General features: G+C 39.3%; 1 protein-coding gene across 1 annotated transcript in view; it reads left to right on the forward strand.

Annotated features, from left to right (window-relative positions):
* The first annotated feature begins 1375 nt into the window (after nt 1-1375).
* antxr2a (ANTXR cell adhesion molecule 2a) overlaps nt 1376-25095 on the forward strand; it is a 38112-nt gene continuing 14392 nt past the window's right edge. The window contains exons 1-16 of the mRNA XM_079485921.1: nt 1376-1869; nt 3363-3434; nt 5436-5507; nt 5707-5788; nt 6148-6252; nt 6348-6416; nt 6739-6819; nt 9681-9741; nt 9870-9956; nt 11080-11149; nt 14182-14257; nt 14399-14494; nt 17379-17426; nt 17578-17673; nt 19187-19354; nt 19556-19636. Of these exons, the coding sequence (XP_079342047.1) occupies nt 1730-1869; nt 3363-3434; nt 5436-5507; nt 5707-5788; nt 6148-6252; nt 6348-6416; nt 6739-6819; nt 9681-9741; nt 9870-9956; nt 11080-11149; nt 14182-14257; nt 14399-14494; nt 17379-17426; nt 17578-17673; nt 19187-19354; nt 19556-19636 (1404 nt within the window). The 5' untranslated portion in view covers nt 1376-1729. The remainder of the gene's footprint in view (nt 1870-3362; nt 3435-5435; nt 5508-5706; nt 5789-6147; nt 6253-6347; nt 6417-6738; nt 6820-9680; nt 9742-9869; nt 9957-11079; nt 11150-14181; nt 14258-14398; nt 14495-17378; nt 17427-17577; nt 17674-19186; nt 19355-19555; nt 19637-25095) is intronic.

Raw genomic sequence — 25095 nt, forward strand, 5'->3', positions numbered from 1 at the left:
GAACTTCCAGCATCACCATAATCAAGCATGTAAAACACACAGAGTGTTTACAATACCAGCAGTACTTCAGATCCATTATCTAGATACACAACAATTATATTACAATATAATATATGCTAATTGTGATGATTCAACTATTTGATCATAGCCTTCTTAAAAATTCATGATAGTTTATGGTGCTTTCAGCATTTCAAAGCATGACTACATTGTATTTAGCCTAACTCCATCACAAAAACACTTTTGTTTTCAAAAGTTCTAATCAAAGAAAATGAAAAAAAATTGTTGATATTGGCAATATGGCAACGGACAATGTGAATGAAATGAAATGAGTCCTATTGGTGCAGCGGAGGATTAATGAAGCAATTCACTGTTGTGCTGTAACAGATACTAAGGAATTATAATGAATACAATGGGGGGACAAAATCGTATAAAAACATAGTAAAATTTGTTTTTTAATAAGGCTTTAAAGATATAACAGGGATTTTGTATTTTAAGGGAAAGTATTTGTCTCTCATATGTTTGATATATTTGGCTGGCATAAAAATAATATGGAATATAGTCTCTAAAGAATAAATGTACAGTAGACTGGATATTTGTCTATATGATTACTATGATTAGTATAGAGAATATCGGAATGAGGAATTAATAAATGAATGCTTTTGCACATAAGGTTCTCTGCATCAAAGTAAATTCAAACCAAAGGCACACATGTTGTGAAGCTAATAACTTGGCAGTTTTCAAATAAACCTGGCTCTTAGTCAATATTGAGACGTTCCATTCAGAAGTGATCATCCCTGTTCCCTTCTTAGGCTTTACCCAATACAATGACAACTGCGTGTTCTTCTCTTCTGTTTGAGCTCACCTTGATATACAGCATATAAAAAGGCTTTAAGATATAAATGTAACCAGTCCAATCTCATTATTATTCTTTATTTCCTAAACCACAAATGAATAAACGTGTTGTGTAATGGAACGTTTAATAATCTGTAGAATAATCTTTAGAGATCTCTTTGGAATGTCATTCTTGTCATACCGTGCCTTCTAATATTGCCCAATATCTCTGAATATACTGCTGTCAGTGCTTATTGCATGCTCATTAAAATCCCCAGACTAAACGATGACTCAAGGCTATGTTGTCACAAGTTTACAGTTGGTGTCATAAAAAAGCAGTCTTGAAAAGTTTTAAAAGCAATTTAAGAGTTAAATAAGAGTGTTACTAACTTAGCATTCAGTAAAAACCGAGGGCAATTATTTAAATACACAACAATTCTAATTAAAATCACTGTTTGAAGAGAACATCAGGCACATCTGCTGGGTGTGTGCTCGGGCCAAACGGCATATCGACCTCAAAAACCTCTGTTGCACATCTGGTAGCGCATGCGCATTAAAACTAGGTGAAATGCCCGAACGTGCAAGCGACTTTTAAAACAAGTTGCGCTCTGCTTCCTTGAACTCTTTTTCAACAAGTGGCTCCTGTCAGCCGCCTTGGGTGATGATGTAAAGCGGATGGGTGAAGAAATTTGACTGTGACGTTGCCGATGCTTCACAGGAAGAAGTTGGACTTTTCTGCACCGCTATAAATTCGACAATGTTGTGAAAGTCCGGAGAACACAGCGCTCTTGTTTTCAACTTGCTTTGACTTCCCATCGTTTAAGGAGAGACCATTTGGACTTGAAGTTGAAGGCCATTGTGTGATTTTTGTCCAGCGTTCGCGACCCGTAGAACCGTCATGACAGTGAAAACGCTCGTCGGAAACAATCACTGGAGCCTGGCGATAACCGCGACGCTTTTCTTCTGTTTCACTTCATCTCTGAAAGCAGAACAACCATCTTGTCATGGAGCGTACGACCTTTACTTTGTTTTGGACCGGTATGTGCTCTCCAGATTCAGTGTCCCCTTTCATTCGCTAGTTCTGAATAGGAGACGTAGGCCTATTAAGTTTACAGTTGACACGGTTGCAACTTTTATAACGTGGTATTTTGTTCGGATGATCGTGTTTGTAGTTGTCAGTAACCTTTTACATCATTGCCAGACAAATGGCAAACTGCATCCAACAGCAAGACGCTTGGATAAAAGGAAACGCCTTTTGTAGGTTCTTGTCTGAATCTTGTGGTAAAATATGATACACGTTTCGTATTGTGTGTTTGCGGCATTGGTTAACTGTGACCTTTGCTTATCTGTTCGCTTGTAAGATCATATCTTTCTTAAATCATACTGGTAACCCATAAGTTAACTTTTCTGTTTTTTGTCTTAAATTTGAGTATAGTTATAGTTTTATCCTTTACAACTTTGCATACTTGTCTGTATGTTGACTCTCTGTCTGCTGCTTTAGATTTGATAACGCCCCTTTGAGAGTTGATATCGCCATCATCTTTGGTGATACGATTTTTGATCTTTTGGGGACTGAGGACAACACATTAACTAGAACTAGATGGCAGGGTCTGTTGATCCAGCCCCGAGTGGCCATGAGCGGAAATGAAACTTCCTTGCACATCAGACTCTTTCACTTGGATGCGGTTTGATCCTCTCTGATGTTCTAGATTCTCTGACCTTGGCTTGAGATGAAGACTATGCATAAAAATGATTTTCTAATTAGCCTACACATCCTTTGTGTTTTATGTTCTCAGCACATGCAGTGGACTATAATTATTAGTTCAATTACCTTGTAGCTGTTATATCAAGGGCACATTTTACACACTTTTGTCATTAAAGACACTGCATTGTATCGATGTTAATGTCACAGGTTTCAGAAGTCTCTTACACACATCAGTCCGACGGTACAAATTGTACAAATTACCGTCTAACGGAAACTAATAGTTTGATTTGAAGTTGATTTGTGTGGTGTTACATATATATATATATATATATATATATATATATATATATATATATATAATATGTATGATATGTGTCAACTCTACTAACTAACTACCTTAAATGTAGTTTTTTGTAAGTATTTTTACTCAAGTTTTAGTTAGTATTGTTTTAACATCAGCTCTGGTTTGATTTGTTGTTAGGCGTTTGAGTGATGCGGCGGCCCCAGAACTGAGAGATGGTGAAAATTGAACTTGCCATCAGTTTGATATGACTGTGTTGATAGCGTGTTGTTACCATACCACAGGGTCTGTGCTGAGCCCTTTATAGACTAGACTCCATCATGACACAATGTTATCGCTGAATCTTAGCTGACTCAACAGGTTCCTTGCCACAGTAATAAACAGCACATCTCTTAGAATAACCACATGACAAATTCTAATTCTGTTATTTGACTGATGGATATGTATAATTAAATAACGCTGGTGTCTTTTTCTTTGGATCCTTTCTTGTTTTGTGCTGACTTTCTGTCATTCGCTTTGTTACAGATCTGGAAGTGTTTCAACTGACTGGGGTCAGATCTATGACTTCGTCAAAAATCTTACAGACAGATTTGTGAGGTAACTATTCTTGTATTCCTTTTTTAATTGATGTTCTAATAAAAAAACACAAATGGCATCTACCTGTAATATATGATCAACAATCTATAGCTAAAAGCATGTTTGCTTTAAAGGGATAGTTCACCCAAATATTAAAATACTGTCATGTAAAAATCACTCTCTAGTTGTTCCGGACCTGTTTAAATTTCTCGGTTTGGTTGAACACTGAGAAAGATATTTGGAAGAATGCTTGGCCACCATTGACTACCATATAAGGAAAAATTACAATGCTAGTCAAAAGAGGTCCAGAACTGTTTCCTGTCCTTCATCCTTTAAAATATATTCTTTTGTGTTCATGAGAACAAAAAATCCCCCAATATCCATCACAGCTACACATCCGGTTCTGAAATGGCCATGTCTTCTAGGAGGTTATACACATGAAATATCACAGAACATAAAACAACAAAAAAATCGCCAGATGAATGTGAACTTATGTAACATTGACTCAATGTATGTGCCAGTACAGACGGTAGCGACCTAGCCAGAAGAAAGCAGTCTGCTTGAGAAAATAGCAAAGGGAGCAGGTGGGAGTGGGTGGCAAAGAGGCTCCGTCTTCTGGGCTGTGAGAATGGCCATTTGCACTGCAACCATCCAACAGCACATTTATCCCTCACACATGAAAGGAGAAGACGCAGCCAACGTACTTTAAGTCATGAGTGCGGGAAGACCAGTGCCATAGACTTCGATGTTCTTCTGTTGCGCCATGTGGTCCGCACTGCCTCTTTTAGGGTCCTTTATCAAGCGTTGAATGGACCAGCTGTATGAATAAATCATATAGTGATTTATCCTTTTTTGTTGTTGTATGGTGTAGTAAAGGTTCTGTAATGATAACACATACATTTTTCTATTTGTGTTGAGGATCGTAGTAACATTTGGAGAGTGGTTTTATTTATCAAGCGCAATCAATCTTTATCGTTCTGTCTGTTCTTCTTCCCACTATTTGGCTGCTTGCACATATTTGGATGTTCTCCCTGAATATCTCACGTGGGGGATGGTTGTGGATTGGATGTCACTCTATGTGAGAAAAAGCAGCAACTCTCCTTATGCTCAAAGTCCTGAGAACTGACTTAAAATGTGTAGAGGAGCCCAACATGTTCCTGTGCTGTATCAGCTTTCAGGACAGAAGGACCAACTGCTTCATTGAAATGTACTTGTCATAATCAGCTAAATAATTTTCAGATTATGTGCCAGTTCTGTCTGAGAAAAAAAGAGATACAAGATTCAAATACCCTCTTTTGTAAATGCTTGGCTAAAAATGAACAAAGAAACATAGTAGAATTACAGTGTTACTTTTGAATTTGATGGGGTCTAGATTCAGAAAAGCTGTTGTATGTCCTGCTTTTATTGCGAATGGTAGGATGCACAAATATAGGAAGTGACAGGTAAATATACACACCAATAGGGTGTCTGCATGAATCACCCATGACAACCTGCTTCCTGTCTGAATATCAATTAATCACTTACTTGGTCCAAGAAGGGAATTTTTGTGAGTCACAAGCTTTTATTAGCTAGTCACGTTGGGTAACTTACTCATAAACAAACTGTGACGATTGGGAAATTGGCGTGTCGGAACTCATCACAGGATTTTTCTGACAGCACTTGACCAGAATCTCCTCGTGCTTATCTTTATCTTTATTACTAATTGATCAAATTCTTATTGGAATAAAAAATCTTAAAATATAATATAACCATACATCTAAAATATAAGAAATCTTAAAATTTGAATACAAATGTAATTTTAAACATTTTAATTGAAGGAATTATGCAAATCTGGTAACGGAACAAACACGTCCAAAAAAAGTAATTCCCCATGTGGCATTCTTCATTGTAAAGCTTTGTGTCATCACTTGTTCAGCATGCAAAAAATATATATAACTGTATAGATACAAAATTATTTTTGGTTTTCCATTTGTTAGCTATGATTTTGCACACATTTCCATATTTTTCATTTTTCCATTTCAGTCCAAATATGAGAGTGTCCTTCATAGTATTTTCGTCGAGAGCAGAGCTGATGTTACCACTCACTGGAGACAGGTACAGTTACTGTATGAAAACCAGTAATACATTACATATTTAATAATAAGGATGAGTAATATATTTATGATGTAAAGGCTGCCTTTGTCTACCTGGGGAGAGTAAAATAACCACTTATTTTTTATTCCTTACATTACCATATACACAACATTTGGTAAAACAAATTCACATATCGGTTTTATTTGTTTTTCATTATCAGGCGAAAAATTGAAGAGGGCCTAAAGAGTTTAAATGAGGTCATACCAGCAGGTGAAACCTACATGCATAAAGGAATAGAACTGGTAACTTTACATGTGCAAGTGCACATGAACTTTTATGAATTTTATTTACACAAGTCAGTGCTTTTTCGTTTGTTTCCGACTGTTGGCTTGTATGAACACTCTCGCTGTATTTCCTGTATCTCGGTCTCATATGTAAACAAAAAACTAGGTTAATTGTTTCAGTAGTTTATTCTGCTCGTTGCTAAGATAAGACTAATCACATGTTTACTTTCTATATAAACACACCACGTTCAACATCCCATCTGGCCTCAAAATGAGTCTCTGCTGGGATGATAGATAATGAATGCATTTTTGTCCCTGCTGTGCTTGAAAACATCTTCATACACAGCTTTATAACACAAATGTTCTTCTTCTACCAGGCTTCTGAACAAATGAAGAAACAGGTTAAAAGATCTTCTAGTATCATTGTGGCTTTGACTGATGGAAAGCTTGAACCATATATCCATCAACTCACTAAGGATGAGGTGAGCTGCTAACAAATATTTCGAGGAATAGTTCCCCCCAAAAAAGTAAATTCTGTCATTATGTGTTATCCTATAATGAATCGGTTGTGTTTCAGGCTGAAGAAGCAAGGAAGTATGGGGCACGTGTTTATTGTGTCGGCGTTAAGGACTTTGACGAAGAACAGGTAATATTGACAGCATCTTTTCTAGCAATTTCAATACGCAATTGTATGTCAGTATGTGGAGTTGCATGCACACAACATGCATTGCTATAAATATTAATACGCACAAGAACGTATGTGTATCATGCTAGTGTTTGCAACGCCGTACAGTAATCTCTATAACGCTTGCAGTGCAGGGGTGTTGCTGAGTTGCCTCTAATAATAGGACTGCTGCTTTCTTCCTGTCTCTGTGATCATGAAAAACCTTAAAGACCTTAAAGTTAAAGAGAAAGGAAATGTCATCATCTGCTTTGTCTTTATTATCTCTCTGTATGCCTGCCAACAGCTTGCCGATGTGGCTGATACCAGAGAGCAAGTGTTCCCAGTCAAAGGAGGCTTTCAAGCTCTCAAAGGCATCGTCAATTCGGTAGGTTCTCCTTGCCCTATGCCTTCTACCTATCCCAACATATGTGTGCATTTCTCTTAAAATGATAGTTCACTCAAAAATGTCAAATCTGTCATCGTTTACTCACCCTCTTGTCACTTCAAACCTGTATGAGTTTCTTTATTCCGCAGAACACGAAAGAAGATATTGTGATGAAAGTTGGTAAACGAACAGCACTGGCCCCATTCACTTCTATTGAATGCAAAACCAATGCAAGTGAATCAGGGCCGGTTAACAACATGCTTCAAAATATCTTCTTTCGTGTTCTGATTACTAGAATGCTGAGAAAATGATGACAGAATGTTTATTTTGGGGTGAACTATCACTTTAACGTCTGTTTTAGTAAACTAGGGCAAATCATTGAAGTACAAACTTTAAGTGAACTGAAGTAAAAAAGTCATTCAGCAAAACGGCATAGAGCAGCCGTGGGTTTGCTCAGGGTGCAAAATGGTTGAGTGAGTGTGTGTCAGATGTGAAACTACATTGTTTTGGTTAGCAACCCTTATCTGTAACCACCACACCATCAAAAGTTAACAACACTGTAATGGCGTAGAAGGTGGTCTAGCTTATTATGTGTTATTAGGTATTTCATTTTTATTCTTCAAAATGAGCACGCTTTTACCAGTAAAACATTTGCATTAGCATAATGCTAAAACAATGCTGGTCAAGGAAGTTTGTGAAATGGCTGCTGTGTAAACTTTTAGTAAAATTTTTAAAGATTTAATAAGCTTTGGTTGTCCATTGTAAAAGACAATGAAAGTTCATATAAACATTGTGTTTGGATGATGCTATGTTTGATGCACAAACACTGTTTGTAAGGAGTTGCCAAAACTGCTTCCTCCCACATAGATACTGTATTTAAGTAATTCATTTGGGATGCTTTCCATTTCCATTGCTTTACAATGCTTTGAATAGGAGCTTTTAGTGGTTTGCCCTTTGATGTACACACAGCAAAGTTTCTGTTTGACATTGTAAACATGGTACGAAGAACATCTTAGGCCACGAGTAAAGCAGTAACAGCTGAGGTCAGTGTTGTTGTGCACAGGCGTGTAGTTATGTGACCACAAACATTGATTTCTGGGATTGTTTTCAGGGTTAGTCACATAATACAAATGCAAACACCTTTTTGTAATTTGTTGAAGTATATTTTGTCGAAAAACAAGATAAAAAATGGACCCATCTCATTACTGAGTAAGACTGTTTGGCCAAACAGAGTTTCTAGCCCAGTAAAACACAGGCATTCTCCAGTGATTAGTAATCCTGGAGGCTGGAGTAGTTCGCCTTGTGGTGCTCTCTGCTTGGTTTTCCTGGATTTGAGATAATCTGTGCAGCATTGCAGTCTCAAGTAGATTTAACAGAGATTTTGAAGTAAGCAAAAGCATAAAGGATAGATTTAGCGAGACCGGTTATAATGTCTAAGAATGTTTTTATACGCAGAGATGAAGTTGTTCACTAAATATTTTGACGCCTTTCATACAGTGTATAGATCCTGATTTAGATAGCTTCTGCCATAAAAAAGTTATACTTCAAATAGACAGAAAGATGTGTGAGTATGTCTGAGCCAAAATATTACACTGTCTCGAAACATTTTGTAGTCTGATTAGTTTAGCTTTATTTAGGTCAGATTAATTTCAATTTAGCAACATTTATAAGCAGAACTGGTGAAAATTGTCACACAGCCCACACATCTCAAGACATCTTACAGTGAGGTCATCGTAGCAAGATGGTGCAAGATCTGATTGTGCAAAACACAGAAAGCCTGGAAGACAGTATATCTTTCAACACAGAACACTGACAAGAGAAACAGGCCAATGTCAGATTCATGATCTCAATCCATTTTCAGTTCAGCGTTCAGCAGATCACACTGAAGGGGCTTATTTCGTGAAAACAGCCCGCTCCTTGTACAATATCCCACTTATTATACACTGTTACTTGTCACATGAGAAAAAAAACTGGACATGAAACGTGAATTTGAAATATTTTTTTAGCAAAAATATCTGGTTAACGAACGAAAATAACGAACCTGCAAATGTCGCAACTGGCCAATAAAAATCAAGCATTCCAACGAGCCGTGTAATAAATAACAAATAACAACATTTATATTTTTGGGTGAACTGTCCCTTTAATAATATAACATATATTGACACTGCAGTTGTAAATGTGTATTGTTATTTAACAGAAGTCTGTTTATACAACATAATAATTAACAATATATGATTTTAATATTTTCCTGTGTGTATAGATTCCTGTCAGAAACCTCTTTATATCACTTCATATCATAAGTCATTAAAGAACTATAATACCCATCCTCAGTATCTTTTAACCTCGATGTCCAGTCAGGGATTTGGCTCCTCTTTAATGATAAAAGAGTTTATCAGGTGTCATATTCAATCAGCCTGATTTATTTGTTTCCTCCATTTCCGTCGAAAGACTCATCTCCACTGCAGGTGATTTTGAGGACCATATCTTCTGTTAATGTCGCCTTTTTTTCCCGTTGTGTACAGAGATTTGCATAGTTTGTCCTCTGTTGATTTACGTGGATGATGGGAGAGGCAACGATGGCCCCTTACAGGCCTGTTTATATGATAATGTCAGCCCGCGCTCTCTAATATAGAGGCGAAGAGGGAAAATGGCACCGCATAATTTCCCCATAACGTCTGACACGGGTCTGTCCCACAAAGCACTTCACTGTATGCGATGCTCCCCTCATTGAGGTTGATTTGGCATAGCAAACACTGTAGCGCGAATGCAAAAGAGCATGGCGCGGAAAAACAGACAGTGATAGCTGATACAATGATTCAGCAGTGACATGTAATGATTTTAATGCATTTTTTATCATGCAGATCCTCAAGCAATCATGCACGGAGATTCTGACAGTGGAGCCGTCCAGCGTCTGCGTGAACCGTAAGCATTTTAAAAGGTTTTACAGCTATCAGAGGTGGATGAAATTGTGCGTGTGTACGTGTTCGTTGATTTGGGTGAACGCCCAGAAGTTTTTCTTATTTTGTCCTCATCTGGCTTACATACCACAGAGTCCTTCGACGTTGTTCTGAAGGGGAACGGGCTCACACTGGGGAAACAAGTTCTCTGCAGTTTCACCGTGGATGGAGTTACTAACAGTTAGTATTGTTATAAAGTACAAATGTTTATTTCAACTTTCTCCTTGGTCTTGTATGATACTGCATACAGAAAATCTCTGTCTGAGTCAGTTGCATCATGCAAGAAGACCTGGCCACACCTTTCCTGCAAGATCTTATGTTGTGGCTTAACAGTTGGATGACTTCTAACAGTTTCATTTAGGTTACTAAAGACAAAATACAGAATTCAACTAAACACACAAGTCATATTTGGTTGCTAATTGTCTTCTTTGTGGACATAGAGATTGTTTTATTTAGAAAAGAACAACCACTCTACAGTCTAAACTTATGTCCGTATCAAGTTCTTTTTTTTACTGTGAAGATTAAATTGCACCATATTGACAATTTAAAATACAATGAATACTTCTATATAGTTGATGTTTACGGTGCAATCCTCTAAAATCCCAAAATAATACATTCTTCATTCACAGTAGAATACCCCAAAAAGAAAATTCTGGCATGAATTACTTACTCTCTAGTATCTGTATAAATGTCTTTGTTTGGTTGAACACAGAGAAAGATGTTTGGACGCATGCTTGTAACCAAACAGTTCTTGGATCCCATTGGCTACCATAGTAGGAAAAATGACAATGGTAGTCAATGGTGCCCCAGAACTGTTTGCAGTCCTGTTCAACAGAACAAAAATGTAACTAAAACATTAATTATAACAACAACAACAACAATAAAATACGACAATAATACTGCATACCTTTATAAAAATGCTCAGGAATGATCAAATGTCAACATTTCATACAAGCACATACTTGTATGTATGTATACTAATGTCACTCTTTAACTCTACCAGAATAGTGGTTATCTTGTCACCTCAGAAGAAAAAGCACATATGGGATACACATGTTTTCTAACTGATTTTGTAACCAGAAAGGAAGTACATAATTGTGAAATTCTGTGTGCCTTCAGCAGCGTAGAGACAAATTCTTTCAAATGGGATGACAATGTGCAATATGCCTGTGGTCCTTCAACTGGACTGCACACGTCAGCAGCTGCAGCAAGTCTTTGGGCTACACCACCACAAATGGCCTGATGCTACGCAACTCATTTGCCAGCATTGCATAACAATAACAACTTTCTGTTTATTTTACAGATCAAAAGCCAAGCAAGGTGATGGCTGACTATGTGCTTTGTCCTGCTCCTGTGCTGCATTCATTGGGACAGTGAGTACTCCAAATATATACGGTGTATGTGTTTATGTGTGTTTGGGCAGCAGGTGTCAGTTGCTAAAAACAACTTGGAGTGGTCAAGCTCATTGGAATGTGCAGATGAAACGCCAGTGCTGCTTTGAAATCTATTAAACATGTCTCTCGTAATTTCCAACAGACTGTTATGGCCTTTAGATCACACAGACTTTCAGCTACAACATTGCAACCCATTAAATGATCATGTCATATACTGACATTCAGTGTCATATCACAGCGCTGCCTTATCGAATTGAGTAAGAGACACAGCACCTTGTGTAGATCTGGGATTAGCTGCGAGCAGCTTGTGTGAAATCGTGGTGCAGATTTTCCCAGGATGTTTGAACCTCCATACGTGGTTGCCATTCAAAAGGCTTGCTTAATTAACTCTTAGCTGGCAACTGTGACCCATTAAGTAGTTTACTGCTATGAACGGCTAGTAAACACATCTGGTGGAGGGCTTTAAAAGGATGTGCGACAGATGCACCGATTCCCTTTTCCACACTCCTATTTAAATAATTCACCATGCAGAGACAGTAGGCACCAAATAACGCATGCAACATGTCGAAGTGCTAGAAATGTCTCTTTCTCTCGTTCTGTCTCTCTCTTTATCTACCACTCTCTGTCCCTTCCAATCCATCTGTCCATTTTGCATTTAGAAAACATTTTTTTTAATCACACAAAAACTGTGCATATAAAAATCCATACATCGGGACACACATCATAAGAGCGCTGAGGTGGAACAGACTACTGGAGAATATCAGCGTTTGTCTTTTTGGACTCGAAGGGTCCACCTGACTCATTGACGTAGAACCAGATATCAGGGTCTCATCTGCAACGACAGCTGTTGGTTCGTCAGACCAGGATCTAGGGCATCTGTCAGCCTGCCCATTAGCGCTGGCCGGACCCGTCCCCCTGAGTCTTCGGCTGGAGGGGGTGAGGAACTTTTGTCTGGCAGCAGCGTGTCCTCACCTGCGCATTCACAACAACAGCGGAGTGAGAAAAATAACTGAGGGACAGACCTGACACCTGCCTGCAGCGAGAGTGATGGAACGTGCCTCATCAATAATCAATCTGATCTGTCAGGCCGCCATTTTAGTTCCATCTGCGCTGAGGGTGGGACATGAGCCCAGAACATGGCAGCGTTCCTCCTCTAGAGCTCCTCCTCTCATTCTGCCAGATGATAAAAAGATGGTCACTTATTTGAAAATGAAAGACCATTCGATATCAGATGTGGATAAATGGGGTGTTTTTAAAGTGGTGGAAGATTTTTTTTCTGATCTGGTTGCTGTTATCACTCTCAGCCTTTCATCGAGTGAATCTCAGAGTGTGTCACTTGTTCAGTGTAAAAGCAGACTATATGAGGCCATTGCTTGGCAGTGATTTAACCATCTTGTGGAATTTTCCCAAAGGGCTGTCACACGTGTTAAAAGTTCGGTCGCTGTTTTGTTGCAGTCCGTCAAAGCGGATGCATATATCAGGTCTTCAATAATTCAGGGCGTGCGATTTCAATTGTAAAGGAAGTTGGAAAGCCTTCAGTGGGAGCCGCATTGTCCCATTCTGCTACGTCACTATCCGTTTCCATCACCCTGTGCTTTGTGACCTCGCAGGTCTCCCGTGGCACTATGAGCATCCTTCTACTTCAGCAATAGTACTTTTGAGCAAGTCGTTCAGCACAACTTCTGTCAGATTTTCTTCTTCTCTGCATTTCTGGACAAAAGAAAACAATTAGACGCTTGAGGCAGGCGGTCGGCTTCAGGAACAGCTTTCTTTGTTGAGCGTGGGATTCACCTGCTTTGAATATAAATGTTGTAATTGGGAGCCTCTTGGGAATGCCGTTTAGACGTTACCAGCAAATTTTCTATTTTGATGTGGGACAATTTGGCACGTATTGCGATTGCACGGTACCTCTGAAAAACAAACAGACTGCCTATTACTGATTGCGAGGATTGTTGCCAACACGACATCCAAGAGTAACGCTGATTTTGAAAGGCACTGAGCAGTTGATTGAATGTGTTTAGTGATCATGTCTCACAAAGCATCGTAAGCCTCACATTTCCCTCAAAACATTTAGCCAAACTGCCTCGTGTCTAACAAAACCAAACAACGTGGCCAATAAATTCCAGGAAATGGAATCTTGTGGAATGCTTCTGTCAGAGCTCTTCCCTTCATCAAACATACATATATCCAGCTTGATTAACAACCTGCCTCCCATTTGCATGTATTGAGTATGTCAGCTAAATTAGCCTCTCCTTTCATCCATTCAGCACACGGACCTAGTTAACATGCAAGAAACCCTTTACGAGCTCGCTACAGCCTCTGGACAATGTTTTAGAGAGGCTACAATTCAAACTCATATCATTTCAAGTCCTTCTGTGTTCTTGGGAATGCCTAGCTCAAGACTCAAAGCCTAGTGAAAGTTGTTTGTCATTGCTCCTTCCGCTGCATCATGGCCTGTCGTTTTTTTACATATTCTCTCATTTTGGGAAGGATCTCAGGCGTTCAGTCAGTCGATTTCCTGCTTGAGGATTCTCATTAGCCCCATGGTAATTGTCTCCTGCATAATAGACATATGGAAATTACAATGCCGTTCATCATTAGTGCCTTAATTGCAAGCCACCTTCAACTTCCTTCTCAGTAAATAAGTTAGAATCTTCTCACAAATTTTGTACCCAGAATGAAAACGTAATGCTCCTGCTTAGATTGAGCTTTTCTGTTGGCAGTGAGATGTAGCATCATTTATTTCATTTAAATAGATATAGATTCATTTTTGTTACAGTTTTTATTTAGTTTTTTATTTAGTTTATTCTATTTAGTAAGTTCTGATTTGCTTCCTTACGTTACAGCGTTTAATAAGTCTATTATAAACATGAAATAAAAAATTTGTATGACTCTAACTATATTATATGCTTGTGGGTGAGGGTGAATTTTTTATTTCAATTAACAACAATTATCTTGGCACTTTATTCAAGACCAGTGTTATATTTTGCTCATGTGTTCTTTTCCTACAGACAAATGGAGGTTCTGATCATTTTGAACAATGTTTCATTTCTGACCAGTCCTTTCACCATCACATCCTCCTCATGTGTAAGTCAAAAATGAAAAGATTTCAAGAATAGAATTACTCGCAGGACAACTGTATATGATATTTAATATTACATGCAGTATGTTCTTATTTTTGTATTGTTCAGCTTTCAAGTTAACTGTAAATGTTCTCTCTCTCATTAGTCGGACGGTACAGTGGTGGCCATTGTGTTCTTGGTGTTATTTTTGCTGTTGACTTTGGCTCTGATGTGGTGGTTCTGGCCTCTCTGCTGCATGGTTGTAAGTGTCAAAACATTTTCACATCTGCCATATTCCTGTAAAATGTCATATCCTTGTTTTGCCCACATAATCTATGTTAAGACTAAAAAGGGATTGAAGATGGAATGAACATCCCAATATTCTATTATTTAAAATGTGGTTTCTTTCTCAGAAAAAAAATATGAATAAATTACATGATATGATTATGCAAACTAAAAAAAAATTACACATTTATTTTTATTTTAGTTCGTGATACAAAACCAGGAACCACTTTACATTTACACCGAACAGAAAAATGAACATTCATTTTGCGATTTGTGACTTTCATTTCTCCTTTTGATTTCCAACAAATCACACTTCCAAGGCATTTTGTTTTGTAAAGAAATGTGAACAGCTCACACTCCTATGCCTAAAATAATAATTAAAATAAAAAGCAATAACACTTTTCCAGCTTTAATGAGCTTGTAAATACAGATGGTGCAGAAAATATCTAGTATTCAGAAGCCCGGCGAGTGTCGCTATGGCAATCGGCATCAGAGCACCACCAAATGATATGCACCACCTCTCTTTGAGAACCTGGTGGGAGCCGATCCAGGATGAGATGGAAGCATATTTTGGAAAACCAACAAAGGCATTAAAATGTAAACCCCCTGCAGCATGTCTGGACCCGGCCCTGTTTGTCTTGGTTGAGGAGCTGCTGTTCCTCTCCATCAGGGACCCCGGCACAAGAGAAGGGCCATGTGTGCTTTGTTAATATTTAAACTCAGCCTTGCCAGTTTTCAGCAATCAGAGAAATACAGAAGCACCAGCACCCCCCAACACGCACACACATCCACAAACACATATCTTTTCACAGATATGTCATTTCGGACAAATGCACGTCAAATTAAATGCAGATGTCCTGAACGTTTTAGTGCTTAGAAAAAGGAGGGTTTAATGTTTCGGCACTCGTGGAAAGATCACCCCAAGACCACTTGGAGTGTTTTATTATTTCAAAATCGACTACAGTAGAAATTATACAAATTTTCATTTAAAAGGATCTGTTTATTTATGTTCCAAAGACACCCCCTCTCCGATCATTCTTTTGCTGTTTGCTGTTTTACTCCAAACGGGTTAATTTTCGTGTTAATGGAAATGCACCATTTTAATTTGCAAATATGCTACATGCTACTTGTCCATGATTGTGTTAAGCCTGAGAAACAGCTTGACACAACAGTGTGTTCGAAGGGGTGAAACGGACAGATTATAAACTCCAATTGGACAATTATCCCGAAAGCCATATGGGGACGTTGCACCCCCTGTGATTGGTTGATTCCCCAGCTGTGCCGGTGGTTCTTAGGCTCTCGTGCGAGTATCAGATGGCTAGTATACTGGCATTTTGTATTTAATTATCTGCACTTCATCGTCCGAACCGTGTTTGAGAGGTTGCCTCACACCTCAGCCGTCTGTCAGGTAGTTTGAGATCCTAACAGCCCAGCGTGTCATTTGTGTAATGCCTTATTTATCCCACAATATGTCCAACAAATATAAATCTGATCTTTAATTACTCAATAAAAAAGCTAATCCTTTAGCGCAAGGTTCTGTCCAAAGTTATGTTAATCGTGGCACAGGGGGACCCCACGGATGGAGACGACTGGATTTGCAGACAGTTAGTTATGAGTCAAAGAGCAATTAATTAACTCTAATTGATCATTTTCCATCATTTTAATGGTAACACTGGTGAAATGGTGTCAGTATGCTTTAATGTGAATGAAACAGCTGTTCAAACCATGATATGTGATCATTAAAAGACATTTGTTCCCTGAAAACTAATTTAGTAAATGCTTAACCTGCAATGGCATTGTATCCATCCTTCAGACTTAATGAGACAAGGCTTACTTCCATTTTGCGTTGATTCTGCAGTGGAAGGGGTTACACGGTCGACAGGTGAAACACGGTTACACCCAAGGCGTTTTATCTAGATTGTTTAAACGTTCTATTGTGTTAATTTAAGGGGTTCGACTATGCAGAGCTTTTTAATTCGAAGGTGTAGTCATTCCATTCCTAAAGTTTGCCTTGTTAACCTATCATCTTTTTTGACCTTTTCACCAGTTTTATTGACCGCATGAACAGTAAAGCGAGGAGAGAGAGTGATCGGGTGATGAAAGGGGAACGAGACTGGTCATTGACGTTGGAACTTCTCACATTTAACTGCTAGGATTCCACAACAAAAGCTCAAAAAGAAACGCCCTTAGAAAAAACATGAAAATATATATTTATCTGGGCATTTCTTGTGGTCTAGGAAAGGTTTGTTGATAAGGGCTTTCCTGATACATCACTAATAAAGCAGCAGAGCCAGTGGCTGCCAAGGCCATTATAATGATGAAGACATTATCTTTGAAGGAAATCACCTGCTGAATTCAGCTGCATGTTTCTGCGGAAGATATACAGTCACAGAAAGTGCTGCAGGAAGGAATCTCATTCTGTTAACTTGCCTCTCCTTTGCACTGGGGATCAGCCTGGAGAGAAGCCCAAGTTTCCCTTCTGCATTTCATTGGAGCTAATTAATTCCTCAGGACTTTATGATTGGGGATTGCTGTGGAGCATTGAACCTCATCCAATTAATTAAGAGATAAACGGACCACCATGCTCACCCCAAAGACGCGCCTGTCAACAAGTTGATTTTTGGGCTTTCTTTATTTTGCACCTGGGGCCTACAGTGTTGGTTTACAAGCAGATCTCTATAATCAATTGCGCTGGTGCCAGGTTCCAGTTGTTCAGTTGTGAATCTAATCTTTAGATTGCTCAAGAAAACTGGGAAAACTGTCACATATTACATGTAATTTCCATTAGTGCCAATGGCAGCTTCTTATTTCAATGTATGAATTCCCATGAGTTAATTTCAAATTAACTTTCTTCCTCTCAGGTCATTAAAGACCCACCTCCTCAAAGACCTCCTCCACCACCACTACCTGTAAGATCAGTTTTTTCTTTATGAGAGACCTTAATAATGTTTTATATTTGATGTTACTTTGTTGGGATGAATTGTGCATTTTCAAAGATACAGTACATACAAATACCTAAAATTGAATTTTTCTGTTCCCTCCTGATATTTATTAATGCAGATGCCAGAGCCCGATACAGAACCCAAGAAGAAATGGCCGACCGTGGACGCTTCTTATTATGGGGGAAGAGGTGCTGGTGGAATCAAACGCATGGAGGTAAAAACAGGGATTACATTTTAAATATGTACAAATGGTGATGTGCAGCCGACTCACGACTGGAAAATGTTGATGCCAACACAGCTTTGGCATGTTCTTGACCTTGCTCATTGTTAAAGCGCTGTGTGATTTGCATCCTTTCTGGTTGATTTTGACAATTCTGGAGAACATGATTCTAATTTATGATATCTCATTCATAACAGTAGTTAAATTGTTCATTAGTATTAGTTTTTGGTTTTAATTATCATCATCATCATCATCATCTACATTTGCAAATCCTAGTTTAGATGGTTAAACATAAATAATCGTGTCTGCTCTGGCAGATTTGCTTTAAATAGTTGTCAGTCTCCTTTTTTCTATAATTATTAATTTTAAAAAACATAATTACAAAATAAGATTTTGGCTTCAGAACATCAATATACATTTTGGTAAATTTAAGAATCCTATTTTCCTTTATCGAAAGGTTACGAAAGGTTCAATTGAAATCTCCTTAAGTGTAGCACAGCCCCTGACTGATGGTTTGGACGTGACAAGGCCCTGCCACTTCAGCTTTTGTGTTGTGCCGCTGTCTTTAGTCACGTTGACGGTGAAGGATTGTGAACCTCTCTTACTAGAAGAATTCATCTTGCTGACTTCCATTCTGTCACCTGACTGGGTTTAGATCAAATGTGCTAATGTATCCGTCACATGTATCCTTTCTCCTGAAACATAAGCATCGCTGAAGATGCTTTAGAAATCTTGAATAAATGTTCCCTCTAACGTTTCCCTGTGAGCGTGCAAGGCGGTATAGAGCTTTTGTTTGTTCAGACAGCCTATCTCCATTTCTGAAGCTGTCTTTGGACCTGGGGAGAAGGTGTATCCGAGATCAACTTGCTTGCTTTGCTTTGCTTAAAATGCATGGGAACATGTGAGATATTCGATGCAAGGAATGTTTTATTAATTGAGAGCTGTTGCAGCTTGGGATGTTCAGGGACGTTGTTGAAAAGCTGTTCTGGATTGTTGTGTCTTAACTTACAGCTTGAGGAGTGCAGGTTTAATTAAGCCTTCTTTAATGTTTTCATGCTGTAAGGTATCACAAAATATGTGAGGAATATTAATAGCAAGAGAGAGAGCACTCATAAAGTGAAGAATATGTTATTTTTGATCATGACTGCAGTGCTTCACCTTAAATGTTATGTGATTGCTTAGAATATGATGTTAATCAGTTTTATTGGGATTCATATTTATTGGCCTCAAAATGGTCTCTTTTGAACACCTACTGTAAATTCCGCTTAAAGGAAGCTGGTCTTTTTTTACACTTTTGGCCATTTGTCAATTTCTTTTCACCAACTCCCTCGAAGGTCATTTTAAGTAAATGTATTAAGTCACTTCCTCAAAAGTCACACCGTAATCCGTAACCACAGATGTTCTAGCAGAGTATCCACACATGTTGGTCAACACATTTACTATGAACACGCCACACCAACATTTCACAACCGGACAAGTTTAAATTTCTATTTTACTTTCCGTATAGGTCCGTTGGGGAGAGAAAGGGTCCACAGAGGAGGGTGCAAGGCTAGAGATGGCTAAGAATGCAGTGGTGTCAATACCAGAAGAGGCAGAAGAGCCCATGATCAAAAAGCCAAAATCACCACCACCCACATATAATCAACATGAATCCAAATGGTATACTCCGATCAGGGTGAGTCACTTCCCGTTACCATTGTGACCAGTGTTGAGACAAGATAACATCTCTCATTCGCCTCCCTTTCTTTATTTTGAGTTTCAATCAATCAATCATAAATCTATTAATAAATGCTTGATGTGTCTGCTATAATACGACTGGCAGAAAGCGGAAAGAGGAAACCAAACTGAGCCCTCAATATTTCTCATTTCTGCACAGGGCCGCCTTGAAGCACTGTGGGCTCTGCTGCGGCGGCAATATGACCGAGTTTCTCTCATGAGGCCCACTACTGCGGACAAGGTAAGCCACAGCCGCATCACCTCAATGCAACAATTTATGCAAACATGACTTATCACATCACGAATACCAGCGTTCCAGGGCGGAAAAGTGTGCATAGGACATTTGTGTATGTTGTAATAGTCCAGGAAGTATTTCCTGTAATGTGTGTCTTTGTGTGTGCATGCATGGGTATCATCTCTCCGACAAAACCGTTAGACAACAGCCCTAGTTGCAAAGATTTAAAACAGGATATGACTGTCATGAATTTGTTTGCACAGACTTCCTGTTTTTTAACTGCACTCACTGATGTGTGTGTACACCTATTTTTATGTAATGTGCAGATACAGAATTGTGTAGCCCTCACAAAGCCTTAAATGTTTATAACATTATAAAATAAATTTTACAATTTAAACATTTATTAGCTTGTTTGCAACGAATGTAACAAATCTGTTTCCCATCGGTTTTAAAGGGATAGTTCACCCAAAATGTTTTATTCTGTCATCATTTACCTTTAAAAGCTGCATGACTTTCTTTCTTCCGCAGAACACAAGAGAAGAAATTTTGAAGAATATTTTTAACTGGCCCCCTTTCACTTGCATTGGTTTTGTGTCCATACAATAGAAGTGAATTGGGGCCAGTGCTGTTTGGTTACCAACTGATATTTTTTTAAATATCATCTTTTTTGTTCTGCGGAATAAAGAAAGTTTCTTCGCTCTGTACATTACACCTTATTTATATACATTTAGTTATTATTTTTAATATTTATATTCATATTTATTTATTTGATTTATTGATCAAATTAATAATCCACGTTTGAGACAAAAGTAGTTGTTGCCTAAAGTAAACAAACTTTAGACAGTGAGCAAACTCTTTATTTGTCTCTAAAGTGAGACACAGTTTCTAGCAAATGTTCGTATGTTAGATCTTGAGGAACTCTTTGCCGCATCTGTGCTAGCACAACATCCCAGTCACGCTTGAGCCAATGGTTCTGTTTTACTTTCTTCAAAGACGCCGTTAAAACCTTTGTAACTCTGAATTCGTCTGAGAGGAGGGTCTGGAAGCCTCTGAGCGGGTCCCTGGCACACTTCAGTCAGACCACAGCTCGATTGTGCAGACTTCCAAGCCCTTGATCAAGTGCACTGGGTGCAGGCATGAGCTATCAAAGCCTGAGGAGTCCCTCGTCAGAGCCAAGGTGGGCTGTGCAAGCTCGGCTTGAGAGAGGGGGCTTTGATGCCCGACAGGAACCCTCCGGGGTCATGAATTTTTCAGCGCCGGATCCGTGGGGTTACGAGGACTCGTACAGGTGTAAGGAAGCAGGTTGTCGCAGACATCTGTTCAGCTCTGAGACCCTCCGGTCCCTCCCACCTTAACCACCCCCCACCCCACTCACAGCCAGACTGCTGGATTGTCAGCAGATGTAGTTTTTTCAAGACAGCCTGAATACTTTCTGCTCTCCCATTTACCGCCTGAGGGGCTCCAACACCAAAGGTAAAGCGGAGGGTGGACACAGCTGCACTGCCGAACTTGCCTGGGGCACAAATAAAGAGATCTAATGTGGTTTGACTGTGTTGTTAGGGAGACCGGGGAACCGTAGAGGCACTTCAGAGCCAGCTTAGCGCTGCAACATCTGCCGTCAAGTTTCCGGAAAAAGCATCAGGGGACGGCAGGTAGAGAAGGTGGCAGCGCGTCAAGGGCTGGCCCATTACTGGCGGGGGCTCTTTTGAATGCCTGCCCGTCCCTATCCCTCTCTTCTCTCCCTCTAACTAACTGTCTCAGCAGGAATCTGTGTCATTTTACAAAGCGGCAGTCGGCAAAACACACTAATAAGCACCTTTTTAAATGATACATTAACATATATTAACCCCAGCGAGATGCCACGCAAAGGCAAAGTCAAGACGGAGTCTTTTGAAAAGGTTTTGTTTTTCCAGTCTGCATAGTCTATTTGTTCCCAAACTGAAGTCTTCTGGGGGAGGTATGGGGGTAATGATGATAACTGATGGTGATTATAGAAATCCTGGTTTGACCGTAATAGTATTTTTTGTTGGAATTCAACCCTTATTTTCCTCTTTCCAACACTAACTTGGTCAGGCCAAACAATTCGATGTTTCATAAACGAGAAAACCTCAATGTGTGACACGGTCTCGCACGCGCACACATCGTACAGCACAAATAGCACCCCCAGAAAGCACTCTGGCCCATTGTTCAAGACGGATAATGTCACTTTAGCGAAGCCTATGCATACATTACACCCTATTAAAATCAGCCTCCGTATAACACGTACCTTATTAGCCCATGCAGACTGCTTGCCTCCTTCGGGCAGTGCTGTAATGAGCTAGTGTATTTTTAAATGGTGTAAATTCCGACCTCAGACAAAGAAAACATGTCAGCTCGCGGTCCCGAGGCCTTACGCTCACGGCGGAGCGGAAAAATAAATAAAAATGTACCGTCGTGGCCCAGTGTGACAGCATCTTAATTTAACAGTCATCGGTCACATAAACAGAGCAGTGGGAGCTTTTTAATTAAGAGACCGCGAGCGGGCGGCTCGGTGGGGACGGTTCTTGAAGAAGGCAGGAGAGGGAGGCATCGCTGGCATGGAGAAGAGAGGGAACGAGTAAAGACAAAAAAAGAGAATGTGTCTGTGTGGGATTAAGGGACAAGGCTGGCGGGCCGGCTCCCTTAGGTCGTAGGCACACATGGCCGGGCTTAGCCGCAGTAGTGTTCAACAGCCCAGTCTCATGACTGGATTAGGCTGGTGAGCGGCAGACCCCGAACTGTTTGTGTTTTAGCCGGGGAGCCAAGAGAGCGAGTAGTTTCTAATGCACTAGCTAGGCCAGTATGAAGTGAGTCTGGCTTTAGTGAGGGACAACTGCCTAATGAGGCACACTGAGATGCGCTGAACAGTTTAGCCATACAAAAGCCATCGGAATTGCCGTTTGCTTGGCAGCAGGAAAAAGCACCACGGTTTAAATTTGTGATATTTCAATTTCAATTTAATTTCCTTTGGTAAATAGAGCCGGGAGATTTGACTTGAATACTGTCTTAAAATAGAAATGTCAATTGGTAGGGATTATGCTACATTATATAATCTTTACATATTTGACACCTAACAATGACATTCTTGTTTGATATTGTGTTTAAAGACATTCCTTCGTTATTGTGTTCTTTCTTTCTTTAATGGGACACAAAATAAGATCTTTTGAAGAATACTAGTAACCAAACAACATTGGGGAAATTAGGAAAATTGACTTCCAGACATGAGATATTTCGCAAAATTTGTAAACAACATCAGGGTAAACTCTTTTTAATTACTAGATTAAAAAAATAGGCAGTACTATTTGTTTAAAATAGCAATTGCATTTTTAATGATACAAAACCTGATAAGAATATTTTTGTCATGCCGCCTACTGTACTGTTGTCATCTACGCACATTTAAGCATTGTTATGCACATTTTGTATAATCAATGTGCTGATTTAGTAAAAAGTTAATTTTGCTTTCACATCTCAAGAAAATTGACAAATTAGGAAAATAGTTCCTAATAGTTTTGTGATCATCAGTTAAGATCGTCTCTGATTGTGATATCACAGAATGCTTTGTGATGAAAAGAATGCAGCTCATAGTTTCGTCTCTAGAAAAAAAACGCTTTTTATATTCTGCAAACAGACACAAGCACGCACTGGTACAAAAAAACACTGGCAAATGTTATTAAGTTGAAACATACCCTAGATCAGAGGCCAGGAGATTTCTAATTAATGGGGTAATTGGAATTAAATCAGAGCGTCACAAATAATAAAGCAAAGTAAAGCGCTTGTTTATGGAAGCAGAGGGCTGACCGCCAAACGAAACATTAACATATTTATAGAACTATGACTCTTTCACCGTCTGCTTTAAGGCTTTACATCGCTATAATTTTCTGATGTGTTTTGGTGTGCGATTGGTTTTGTTGTGACAATTGGTGTACATGTTGAAACGGTGCTTTTGCCTTTTTTTCTGGTCCTCATTAATGCTATCAGGACACTGGCCTGTTACCCTTAACAAGCATTAAGTAGAAGGCTGACAGTTTAGTTAGACCCCACCGGCTGCAGAGGAGAAATGACAGCTTTAACAATGACTGGCTTGATGATTTCACGAAATGGCCCCTTGCTCTTTTGAACCAGGTCTGTCTGTTTTTTGGGATGTGAATTGCAGAAAGTAGGGCAGATGTCCATGTGGCTGGTTGTAAACTCAGCGATGTCTGCCGTGTTAATCTGTGAGCCTCTTCAAACAGCCAGACCTCCTGGTAACAGGATTAGGTTGGGGACCCCAGTGAGCTGGTTGGGAGGGTGGTACTGGGAACTAGAAAGTGGGGGGTATGGAGTGCATGTCAGAGCTCTTGGGTTGGAGCAGTGTACACACAAGATGGGTTTGGGGACGGACTAACACTTCCGCAAATGTTGATGGATAGCGTTTTCCTTATTTGATGTGGTTCCAGCTATTGTCTCCAGAACATTAACCGCTATTAAATTGCTATTAGCATCATTTTGTAATCCTTAGCAGCACAGATTTATGATTTCCATTTATGCACTGTATAAAAATGCTTATCAGTAGATTTTTTACCAGAGCCTTTGTTTTCTTTTTGCTTTTATATTTGATCTCTTTATGCCTTCAATCCCTCTTATAAGCGCTCCAGCATGGCTTTACTGGACTTACAGTGAAATGGCACTTTCTGCTTTAGATTGAGCGCTTGATTTAACAAAATGCAATCCATTAACAATCATATTTTCTCCGTCTTCTACATTTGCATTCTAATTTTTTACCATATTGAGGTCAAGCGTCTACGTGATAGAGGCATGTGCTCAGAAATCTCTTTTCTGCCTGGATCTGAGCACATTGTGCTGATTAGCTGGGTGGGCTGGTACCTGCCCCCTCTAGCAGACTGTTTAACACGGCGCAAGCTTCTGTGTACTTCGCCTTAACCTCCTGATTCAATCCGAGTTGATGTCCTGCCGAGTTTGTGCGTGCGCGCGTGTCTGTGTGTGTTTTTTTTCCCTTGGCCGACTGGATACAAACGTGGTCGCGTCAGCGTGCAGACCATTTCTTCATCGTCTATTAAAATCAAAGCCCCATTGCAATGAGAGCTGGAATCGTGGCTTTAATTAAACAGCATTACTGTTAGTGTCAGACATTCCCTGGGCTGCCTTGTCGCATTGATTTTTCTCCTTAAGTGTGACAGACCTATGGAAATCATACAGGGAATCGGTAATGTATTGTAATTCACTCCTTCCCTCGTCTGATCAATTAGAATATTTAAAGTGATGAGTACAGCGCACGACTGTTCGAAAGGCAATTTAGGTAGATCTAGTGCTTGTTTTTTTCTTTAGGATATTTAAATGACCTCATTTTTCATTTGAATTTGACCATTGTTATGAAATGAGTAAATTAAAATCACTTTTTACAAATATTCTGTTACTGTATACTTGAAACTATTCAATAACTCTATTAA

Source organism: Barbatula barbatula, assembly GCF_947034865.1.
Source record: "Barbatula barbatula genome assembly, chromosome: 2".
In the NCBI taxonomy this organism is placed as follows: Eukaryota; Metazoa; Chordata; class Actinopteri; order Cypriniformes; family Nemacheilidae; genus Barbatula; species Barbatula barbatula.